The sequence below is a fragment of the Macaca thibetana genome, chromosome 14 (assembly GCF_024542745.1).
Source record: "Macaca thibetana thibetana isolate TM-01 chromosome 14, ASM2454274v1, whole genome shotgun sequence".
Lineage (NCBI taxonomy): Eukaryota > Metazoa > Chordata > Mammalia > Primates > Cercopithecidae > Macaca > Macaca thibetana.
Window position 1 is genome coordinate 92,819,857 of NC_065591.1, and position 12,479 is coordinate 92,832,335.

A 12,479-nucleotide genomic window follows, 5' to 3' on the forward strand; every position below is an offset into this window, starting at 1 on the left:
TGATCATGATAATGAATACCTTTGTTATTGGTTTATGTATTACTATACTTTTGATCATTATTTTAGAGTGTATACTTCTACTTGTAATGAAGTTAACCATAAAACAGTCTCAGGCACGTTCTTCAGAAGGTATTCCAGAAGAGGGCATTGTCATTGTAAGAGATGACAGCTCCATGTGTGTTACTGCCCCGAAAACATTCTATTAGGGCAAGATGTGGAAGTAGAAGATGGTGATATTGATGATTTAACCTTGTGCAGGCCTAAGCTAATGTGTGTCTTTGTATCATCAAGTAAAACATAAATTTTAAATAGAAGAAAGTGTATAGAATAAGGATATAAAGAAATAAAAGATTCTTATAGCTGTATAATGTGTTTTAAGCTTTGACAAGAGAGTCAAAAAGTTAAAAAATTAAAAAGTTTAAAAGTACAAAATTTGCCATAAGCTGAGGTTAATTTATTATTGAAGAAAAGTATTTTTTATAAATTTAATGTAGTCAAAGCATACAGTGTTTGTAAAATCTATAATCGTGTGCAGTAATGTCCTAGGTTTTCACATTCACTCACCACCCAGTCACTGACTCACCTAGAGCAATTTCCAGGCATGCAAGCTCCATTCATGGTAAGTGCCCTGTACAGTGTTCCGTTACAAAAAAATCTTTTACACCGTATTTTTACTGTATTTTTCTAGGTTTAGATATATTTAGATACACAAATACTTACCTTACCACTGTTAAAGTTGCCTACAGTATTCAGTACAGTAAGGTGCTGTCCAGGTTTGAAGCCTAGGAGCAATAGGCTGTACCATATAGCCTAGGTGTATAGTAGGCTGTACCATCTAGCTTTGTGCAATGCATTCTACAATGTTTGCACGATGAAAAAATCGCCTAACGATCCATTTCTCAGAACACATGCCCATTGTTAAGCAATGCGTAGTTACATATTTGGCTCCAGGCAGTGGTAGATTGGGAAAAACTGGCACTCAGGTGCCAGTTGTATACACATGCATGCATACATGTGGCTATGTATGTGTGAGAAATCTGATTTGTAGAGCTTGCTGATTTTCACGGAGTAAATCCTCCCACCTTGGCTGATTTCAACAAAGGTCACTTACCCAGTGCGGGCTGGGAAGAGATGAGCACAAAGGTTCTGTGAGCCACTATGAGCTTGCTTTAACACACCACTGGCCCCAGACCTAATTTTTCCTAATTTCTCCCTGTATTAGTTAGATCATTCTCTCCTTTGTTTATGTACGTCTGTATCCTGCATAATTCCTTCCTTCTTTCCCTCTTCTCTCCTGTCCTCCCCTTTATTCCCATTCTCCCCCACTAATGTACAGCTACAATAAGAAATTTAAGAAATTGCATATACACTGGGTATCTTCCATTTTTCTTAAACATTTGGCAATCTGCTATTATTGAAATACTGGACAATTATGATTATATTAACATTCAGCTACTAAAATGCAATTGCTATAAAATATGACTGGGAATTTAATGAATTTTATTTGCTTTTAAACTGGCAAAGGCTATCAGAAATTTGCTTAAATTCACAAATGAAGAATTTATAAAAGATGAATGATTTTATTTTTTTCAATCCAAAGATACTCTTAGTAGGGAATACCAAGAAGGGTAGAGCACAATTAGCAAGAAGAAATAGCATTAAGTGGGAGGGAGGGAGTGATATAAATTATCACTTTGCTGAAGCTCCCTCCCCTTGCTCCCATACACAAAGCCACTTTCCCCCACTCTAAGTTAGGGGTTAGAACATATAAATAGAAATACTCTTGAGGCCCTAACTAGCTCAGCTTGGGATGTACGGTGTCTCTGATATTTGAGGTGGGAGAATGGGAGGAGGTATATTTTCATGAACATGAGGATATTGACATAAATAAGGCAACTGTGTTATAGGAATATTTTTGGCCATATTAACAAACATAGGAACATCACTGGAGTGGTCTAGTTGCGCCACCAGAGGTACAAAGTTCAGCAGACCCTGATGTTTCCTTAGAATGTGCAAAGGTAGAGAACCGGCTGAAGTAACCTCACCAGTATCCCTGAAGAACATTTTTACCTAGTCAGATGCAGGAGTGAGTATTTAACCTGTTGGAATGAAACACTTCAGGGTACTACGTTTCTTAAATCTCCCTTTGAGAATACAGGTTCTGAATGACATAACTTAAATATCTTCCTTGTGTGACCTTTGAGTTAATATGGTCTTTTAAAAAATTCTATAAAATTGCTTTCTTAAATGCATACCTTTTGGTCAAAATTAAAAAAAAGTATGTTTTTAAAAGTGAATGTATATGCAGGTCATTTGGAGTATTATTTTAAGCAGCTTTTAAGATGCCAATTCTAATTTGACCTTTCACATATCTTGATATTTATAGTTGAAAAGAAGTTTGACTTTGTTTTCTGTTTTTAGCCTCCAATATTAAAGGGTTATAAATGAAAAAGCAGTAATTAGGCTGGTAATAAATAGATAAGTGGGGAGGCAATATGTTATGGTTATGTCTGGTATTTGAAAATGTTTCTACAATACTTAAATGTTTAAAAAGTATTCTTATTTTAATCCCCCATTAGAGATTGCTGAGTAGAAAGGAATAAAGCAAAAGTAGTTTAAGAACAAGAAAGATACAATAAATAACCTACCTTTGTGGTTCAAATAACTAGTACACAAATAGTTTAATTTGTTACCACCTAGAGTTATGATGTTAATTGCATCACAGTGGATTATATGAAATTTTACAATCTACTCTCCTCTCCCACTTTCTCTGCTAGATTCTGTGAAAATGGTCAATTCCTTCTTGGTTGCATGGTTTTCCATTCCTCCACCTTATGAGTATAGATGGTTTTATTAAAAAATAGCAAACTTTAATTTGATTTATGTATTCGTCACTAGTTATAAACTCTAGAAGTAGAGAGATTGCTTGCCATTTTACCCCATTAACTACTCTTCTGCAGTTAATAAGCTTTGACATCAACTATGTGCTAGTGAGATATCACTCTTATACTAAAACTCCAATAGCAGCTTCCTAATTCATTGAAAAAAAAAATCTAGAGCACTGCAGTTGGCCTACTCAAAAGAAAGAATTTAATAGGCAATTAATGCTTTATTAATAAATTCTTATGATCATTAGACATAAAGTAAAATATTTCACCTTTGTAAGCAGGCCATGAGATAAGGACATATTATCATCTTTATTATATAGAAAAGGAAACTTAGTTTGAGTAACTTGATCAAGATTGCATAGTTGTCATGGTTAGGCCAATTAATTAAAAATAACTGGGAGTATTCTCCTGAGAGTGTATTGCTTCTACTTATCTTCTGAAAAAGAAGAGGGCATTCTCCAGAAACAATTCTCCAGAAACTTAAGTTAATTTTCCCAATATATTTCCATAAGAAAAGTATTATTGCTGATAAAAATTGAGAAAGATGAAAGTAATATTAAATTCAAGTAAGAGTTAGATCTAACTGATGAGGTCCAATGGAGTGGGATTCATAGTGGAACTCTGTCACTAAGTAGATCCAAAAAAATTAAAATGCTGAAGTAGCAAGTGGCATTCAAGTCAGAATTAAATGAATGGCAAGTATCCAGATAGCCTTACATAGCACTTGTTTTTAGATGGCAGTATGGTTTTTTTCAGTCATTTGCTCACATTAAAGGGTATGAAGTAATATGTATTTAGTCTTTGACTTCTGATTATTTATTAATGCAAGATGTGCTCATGTGTCCAGCCTCTATACCTCATGTGAGTTTTGGCCATTGAGATCTAGTTTAGTAGTGCTGTGGATTTACTGACCTAGAGAAGAATGTCTATATTATGTAGCTATGGAGAGTTAAATTGGCCAGTACTTGGGAGTGAATGCCAGGCTAGCACCCCAGTTCCCCACCCCTTGCCAGAGCTTCTTCCTAAGAAGCTGTTGAGGAAGGAGGAACTAGATACAGTTTGGGACAAGGCAGAGAAGAGATGCTTGCTTGTAATCAATCAGAAATTAGAACTGTGATGTGATTTTCAGCTGTGATGTGATTCAGTTGTAAATATGAATGGGAAAATAATCCATTATTTTACATCAAAGACTGTGTAGATATCTTCTGCATTAATTATGATCATTTCACTTATTATTACATACCTTTATGGTCTTTCCACTTTGTATTGATTGTTTATATTGACATCTCAACAGGAAATTATTTTTGCAATGAACTCTACCATTTATTTTTTTGTTGTAAATAGTGTAGCGTATTATAGCCTTAAGCAATTGCTTTAAATAGTACTTTAGAATATCAGAAGTATTGCTTTAAATAGTACTTGAGAATATAATTAAATCTTTACATCAAAACTGAGTGTTTTATTGCTTTGAAAATGAGAGGTAAGGAACTGTAATTTTTCAGACATTCTGATGTGTTAGCTAATGAGTTGCAAGATAATGGGACATATAGTCATTAATTAGTGATGAGCTGTGACTGGCACCAACATCACTGGATTTTAATCAAAACCTGGAAAGGGAAGAAGTGTAAGAATAAAATTGTTAAGAGACATACCTTTCAGATTTATTTTATTCCATTGCTACTTTTTTTTAGTGAATAAGTGTGGCAAGATTATCAGCAATGAAAAGCACGCCCTGGAAATTCCTATAAGATAGCATTTGAAAATGCATGATCCATAGAAAATTATAATTTGTGATTATGTGGGGGGTAAAAAAGGAAATCCAAACATATTTGGAGAATCATTCTTCAAACCACATGAAAACGTTTCTAGCCATTACTTTTGAATGATTTGTGTGCACCCCCTTGTGGCTGTTTATTAGAACCACTTGAAATAGCAAAAGAAAGTGACAGGAAACTTAATTGCCTGGCTTAAATAACCTACCCACAGTTAAAATGCATGGTAGATGCTATATTGCGAAGTATTACCCAATGTCAGAATTGCTTTTCTTCTACTGAAAATAAGTGAAATTACCAGTAATTGTTTTTTACTTTAAATGTGAACCAATATCTATAAAAATAAGTTGCTTAAGGCCAAGGTTTAGGTAATGGCTAGTAATTGTAAGTTAATTGTTTCTTAATTACCATAATAAGGCATCTTCAATAATTTATCTTATCAATATCTAGGGAGAGTATTAAAATTTATTTTGTATTTTTTCTAAAGCATCTTAGTAAGGTCATGCAAAGTTGCACATTCCACAGATATTATGGGATCCTGAATCTCCTGAACTTTGACTTGATTTTTCCCCCAAGTATTACCCTTCTGGAAGGAATTTCATCAAGCTTGTTTTGTGAATCCGGATGAAAGAGTTCCATGTGAGTGAAAATTGCATTTCTCTAGATTTATTTTTTAACTTTGCAAGGGTTGTCACCATAGTTGTACTCTAATTCACATTTTAAATAAGGGTTTTGTACCCTCTATATGACATTTTCCTTTCTTATGCAGTAGCAACAGTAACTCTTTTAATCCTACCAAAATTTTAACACCTTCTTGACTTCAGGATTACTTCAGAATTGGAGGGTTTAATCCATATGAGTGACCACTGTGTAGGGATAAAAGTCATGTATTCCCAGGGGGAATGTATAAAGATGAGGCTCACAAGGAGCCAAATTGGTTTGTAAATCCACTTAGTGCCCTTTGAGTGCTGGCATTTTCCATTTTGATCTCTTGAATTTAAATTTACATATTGTGAACAGCAGCCACTGACTGCATACAAAAGTGGCATCATATTTCAGAGGTAGAGCCAGGCATTTGTTATAATGGTTTATGGAAAAACATGGGGTTATCTACTACTGCTAGGCCTCTGGATAAGTTCTGTTATTAATCTGGATTTCAATTTCTAGCTTTGAGTAACTACATTTTAAATCATTTAGGGGAAACTGTAAAGACTGCTTAGGACAGTTATGAATACAGAGTAGACATTCAATTATTTGAAGAAGTTAACATTTATTGAGAGCCTTCCATGTACAAATCTATGCTAGTGTTTTTTTCAAAATAATTTATTTTGCTTTTAATTTTTATAAAAACTTTTAAGAAGTACAGGGATGAAACACTGTGTGTTATCAGTTTTGGCACTGAGATTCAAATGAAGCTGAGTCGAACTTTAACATTCATGTTTTTAATATGTTCCAGATCATTTTTTAGATGTTTGATTTCATTACCCATAAAATATTGACTTTAATCTCTATATTGTGAAGAACTTAGTGTAGTATTTGACACATTAGAAACACTCAAGAAATCATTTCTGTTGTTCTTTATCACCCTGTTGGACGTTTTCACCCCCTTCATTTTTTTTTTTTTTTTCTGTTTAATACCTTTGCCACTTATTTATTTCTTCCTTTAGTTTCATGGTAAGAGAATGGGAAAAGAAGGGGAAAAAAAGCAAATCCAAATAACCCAAGAAATGTGAAAGAAATAGAGATAGGAAATTATACTTAGCCCACAGGGTGCTGTTAATTATTCTGTTTTGTTATATCATCTGGCTTTTGCTTTATTTTGAGGTCCTATGTATGTAACAACAAGAGAAGGGGTTTAGCAGAGATGTAAACCATTGGATATGAATGTGAGTGCCAAGGTCTTAGTATATGACATCAGCCCATCTGCTCCCTTTCACAATCCTTTCCTTCCCAATAAAAAACATCCATTCATTTTTATTAGTTCTGCCAATGTGAGATGGAATTTTCTGACATAATATTTCTTTGAATCTTTCCATGACATCAGATGTAATTGGAACAAAGTGAAATTAATCGTTGTCTTTATTCTTTCTTTATCAAGCATACTCCCTACCTCATTTGCCCCAAATTCTGATGTGTTACCAAAGTTCCAGTGGCTGAGGCCAAAACCTTAGTTTCTTCATTGATTCCTCTCTCTTTCTCCCTCTATGCAATTTGTCATTGAGTCCTTTTGTGTCTTCCATAGAACTGTCTCTGGAATTCCTGCTATGCATCTGTCAATACTACAGGAACCCAGCCTCGTTCCTTATCACTTCCAGATTTGAATTTCTCTCCCAGCCATTTAGCTGACTTTAAATACATAAGCTCATGCTTGTAAAGGATTGATTGCAATTTTCAGCATAAAGTAAACATTCAATGAATAGTAGCCTTTATTATTGCTATTATTCCAAATTACACAAAAGTACTGATGATACTGTCTTTCCCCTTATGCAAACTTAACTTTAAAGGTGGAGTCAGCTATGTATTGCATCTGTACAATCTGGATACGTGTGTGTGTGTGTGTGTCTGTGTGTGTGTTTGTGTGTGTGTATGTATGTAATTGGGGGTTTTAATGAGGGCAAAGAGGTTTTAGAGAGATAATTAAAAGTGAGCTATTTTACTGCTATTTCTAATAATCTCTTCCCAGTAGGACGCCTGCACAGTCTATCTGGAGGTATGTCTGTCTGAGCTCAGAAATGGGGATTAGGTGATGGATGTCAGTGGTATCTCCAGTTGGCCCTCATTGTCTGGGACAAGATTTTTTGCCTATTAATCTAATTTGTATGCTTTCACAGCATAGGATTTTGGTCTTCTTTTCAAGATCTGTCATTCTCATTTTTCTGCAAATCAAAGATTAACAGGATCATGGATAGTGGTGTTAACATGCTAGTTTTAATTTTTTTATTTTTGTATATTATCTGTGTGCATTTCTAGATGATGGACTTTAAGAAATTAAACTTGACTAGAGATAAACCAGTTTAATGAAAATAAGGAAAGTGACACTTTCATTGAAATGCATATATTTTGATATAATTTCAAACTTACAAAACATTTAGAAAAATAGTACATGGAGCACCTGTATACCCTTTAACCTATTTTAAAGTAGAATAATACATTTTAAAAATAAGAAATTTTCTCTCTTTATCCTGGTATTTGCTAATTATGTAATAGATTTTGTTCAGTTGTCATAATCGTAGAACAAATTATAAATTTTGTAACTGGGCCTCCTCTTTATTTTAATGCTTTCTAAAGGCTGTTTTTTAAAAGAACATCCCCTTCCAGAATAATGGTATCCTTAGGAATTTCTGTCTGCTTGCATTCAGTTGCTGGTCTTCATATCTTGCACTCCCATTGCAGTAGTCTTACAGATCAATATGGAAAGCTTTATTTGTTTTAAAGTTTAAGTAAATCTCAATGTGGAATTTGGGGCTAAAATATGTTTTCATTGAAATGAAATCAAATACTATTTTAGTCAGGTTGGAAACATTATGAGAATGTTCAGGCAAACCTCAATTCCTCATTATGAGGAATCTAATTAAATAGGGGAAAAAATAAGCCTTTTTTTGCAGCTGTAGAATTCTACCATTCTAATGGCAAAATGGAAGAGCTTTTATATGGTTTAATTTTAAAATGATGCTTGAACTGGCTACATTAAACCAGTGTAATTATAGGTATTTGTAAATTTAATACCCAATGTGCTGTTTCTTAGTTAAGTTTTAGAAGAAGAAATTTAAGTATTCAAACCAAGATTTCACCACAACAAGTACTTATTTTCATATTTTTCACATTGTTATTAGGATCAAGGGAAATAATATGTGAAAACAGCTTAATTATAAAGTAGAAAAACTGTATATAACATGTAAGTTGTTTTTATAGATGCAAACAAAAACAAAAACAGTCTATTTGATACGTTGGATAAAGCAGCCATTTTTTCAATGTTGTTGGCATGAAATTCTGCAAGATTTAATATATGTGCATTTTTTATTTCAGATCCAAAATGCTAATGATGTATTAATTGCACCACTTGAGAAATTTCGAAAAGAACAGATAGGTGCAGCAAAAGTAAGTGTTACATTTTATTATTCTTTAGATATTCTCCTGATAATTAAAGATGACATAATTTCAGATGTTAACATTTTTGAAATTAGAATGACCTTTTAAAAAATTTTGCACATCATTTTAAACTTTTTGCATAGAGCCTATTACAAAAGACTGGACTTCTTTTAGACATAAAATATATTATTCTACTGAGTAGATAAAAAGCATGTTATAAATGAGTTCTTCCTATCCCAACAATTGTAGGAATTAACTATTTTGAAGACAGGGTGAAATTATGAGGAACTCTCTTCCTAAATAAATTAAAAATTAGGGACTGGGCACATTGACAATTCAAGCAATGATTATATGAGAACTTTTAATATTCTTTGTATTTCTTATTAATAAAAATATGTGTTTGTGAAAAATTTAGAAATGTTTGTCACAAAGCCTTTTTGTTAATGTTTAATTGACTATGGACCAATTAAATTTTTTCTGATTCTAATAATCTGAAATTTGCCTGCGTCCTCATTCTTAGAGCCATATTTTAACCACTTGCACAACATCATGGGAGCATATAAAACTTAAGGTTTCTAAAATAGAACTAATCATCTCCTCTCCCATCCTTCCCTCATTCTTACCGTGTTTGAGTTTTCCTTTTAGTCAATGTCATATCCCTTCCCCATTCAGGCAGTGCTGTCCATTCTAATGCAGAATTATTTCTACTCCTTTCCTCCTTACCTCTGTCTGAAATATTTGAAATAGCCTACTAATTGATCTCCACACCCTCCTTCTAATATATTAACAAATTTTCACCATCTTCAATTATGTCATTCTTCCAATGATGAAACCTTCTGTGGTTCTGCTTGACAGTTTAATTTTGATTATGAAAGCTTTGCACAACTTGGAATTTTGAACTTTGCTACCTTTCAGTATACCCCACCAGCAGGCATAATTTTCTGTTCACCGGTCTCTGTATATACCTGACACTAATCATGTCTTTGCCCAAACATTTCCCTCTCTCTGGAATACTTCTTACACTTCACTTTTTGAAGTCTCGCCAGGTTTCATATCCCAGCACCAGAAACAAGCCTTCCTTATATAGGTCTTTCTCATGCAGATGTTCCCCTTCCAGAACCTATTTGGTTTCCTTTTCATAGGATTGAATAGCCTTTACACATATTTCTCTTAAGAAGGTAACGCAGTTTGCCTTGATAAGAATTTTATGTGCATTTCTCCACCAATTGTGAGCAATTTTCAAGTGAAGGACTAAAATCAGAACCATTTTTATGTTAATTAATTCAGCAAATATTTATCAGTCTCATGGTTGGCTCACAGGTGGCATGCATGGTGTTTGATAAGATGAACGGATGTAGCTGTAAACATGTCAGAGATGATTCCTGCACGTATGTCCCTATTACCTTTCATGAAAAACAGACATAGCAGTAATTACAAATGTATTGGGGATTGTGATGCAAAAGTACAGAGTGCTTTACAAGGGCATAATTAATGGATCTGAACTTGTCCAGGAAATCAAGAAATGTCTTTTGCAAGAAGTATTAGGTAGAGACCTAAGTCATGAGGAAGAAAAAGGGGACACAATGGTGGGGAGGGAAAAAAACTTACAAATATTCCAAAAAAGGGAATGGAATATGGGAATGAAGAAAGGTTTTCTTGGTGGAGGAGGGAAGAGCTTCGCATTTTAGTGGAAGAAAGTCCAGTGTGTTTGGAGCACAGTGGACCCTGGAGGCAGAGGCCACGTGTACAGCTTTGTAAATGACTCACAGTATTTTACTCCGTAGCATAAGGGCAGTGATAAGCAATAGAAATGTTAGCGGGAGAGTGATATCATATTTGTATTTTAAATGTCATTCTAGCTGCATATCATGCATGGATAGGAGTAGGACAGACTACCTGGGCAAACCAATTTTGGGGCTGGTGGTTAGTGGCTTTAGATAAGGAGGGTGAAAGTAACTGTGGGGACAAGGAGATGTAAGAAAGCTATGTTAGAGGTGAAATGACAATAGTAGGAAGTGGGTTACCCACTGGAAATTTAGGAGGAGAACGTTTCAGGAAAATGTCTCTCTGGATTTCAGGTTGCATAATTGGGTGGTTGTTGAACCACTTACTGATATAGGCAACATTTATGTTGGATGGCAATGATGGTAAGTTGAGTTTTTAGTCATGATGAGTGAAATTTAGGCTCCTCTGAGACATCCATGTGATGTTGAATTAGCAGGTGTGTGTTCAGATCTGAACTAGAAACAAACACTTGGGAATTCTGTCTTCTAGGTGTTTATTAAAGTCACGGGAGTAGGTTAGATCCCGTTGAGAAAGAATAGAGCGAGAAGTGAAGAGGACCCAGGACGCTTATAACCTAAGAACTGTCTCAACACTTGATGTTTGGGGAAAGAAAGACAGGAAAGGAGGCTGAGAAGGAAGGAACAAAAGAAAGAGGAAATGACAAGAATATGGTGTCCTAGCACAAGGAGAGGCTTTTCAAAATTAGTAGTAGCTAATTTTTATTGGCAGGGACTTTCAGTGAAAATCTGTGACCTAATTAAATAGTCACAAGCAAACTATGAGGTGGGTACTGGTGTTATACCTGCTTACAAATGAGGAAAATGATGAGGTGACCTGCACCAAATCACAGAGCTGATCTGAAATCACAGAGCTGATCTGAAACAGTCAGTGTGGTCCCCAAATGAAGCCATTTTATTTCAGAGCCTTGACTTACAATATTTTACTTCATCAATGTTGTTTTTATAAAATTGAATTAGAGCTTTGTGAAAAATTTTTTCCCTAGTACACATATTCCAAGTTTTCTAGCCCCAAAAAGCGTAAGTTTCATCTGTTTGGGAATTATCTTTTTCTTACGTGGAGGTTTAAGTTATCTTACAGTTGCAGTGGCAGGAGTCTTAATAACATTTTATTTTGTTTTGTAAACATCTTAACTGCAGGACAGATCAACTGAAAACACCCATCAGTATATATTATGCCTTTACCTATTCACTGGAAGGTTAAATTTGTGATTAAATGAAGCCGGTCTTGAGCATTAACATTATTCATTTAGTGTTTTGGTGGTGGTGATTCTGTGTATTTTATCTGCCTGATGCATTTAGTACTAAATTATTTCTAAGCTGCCAAGTAGTTCTTGCTTAGTAAAGTGAATAGTGAATTAAAAACAGGCATGTTTGGCCGGGTATGGTTGCTCATACCTGTAATCCTAACACTTTGGGAGGCTGAGGCGGGTGGATCATCTGAGTTCGGGAGTTTGAGACCAGCCTCCTGACCAACAGCTACTTGGGAGGCTGAGGCAGGAGAATTGCTTGAACCCAGGAGGTGGAGGTTGTGGTGAGCAGAGATCATGCCATTTCACTACAGCCTGGGCAACAAGAGCAAAACTCTATCTCAAAAAACAAAACAAAAAACAAACAAACAAAAAAACAAAAAAAAACCAGGCATGTTCTTCCAAAATATATGTATAGATCAATTTTCTTTTGGCATTGTGGAATAAACATACATGAAAGTACTTATTTTTTTCTATTACTTCAGTCCCTGTTTCCTTAGGTATTTTCTTATTTGGTGCATAAAGTTAATTCTAAAAGTGACACTCTGCAGCTTTTCAGCCTTTGCCTTGAAGATTTCCCACAAGCATGTTTGGGCTGATTAGCCAGCTGGAAGGCAGGGCCGTTGATTAAGCGTAGAATCTTCCACTGCAGTCAGCGACCTCTTCAGCTTGGTCCAC

At 34.7% G+C, this 12,479-nt stretch overlaps 1 protein-coding gene across 1 annotated transcript in view; it reads left to right on the plus strand.

The window, feature by feature from the left end:
• The window catches only part of ARHGAP42 (Rho GTPase activating protein 42), a 309,626-nt gene that overhangs the window by 164,273 nt on the left and 132,874 nt on the right, over window positions 1–12,479 (plus strand). The window contains exon 4 of the mRNA XM_050758883.1: window positions 8,687–8,758. Within this exon, the coding sequence (XP_050614840.1) occupies window positions 8,687–8,758 (72 nt within the window). The remainder of the gene's footprint in view (window positions 1–8,686; window positions 8,759–12,479) is intronic.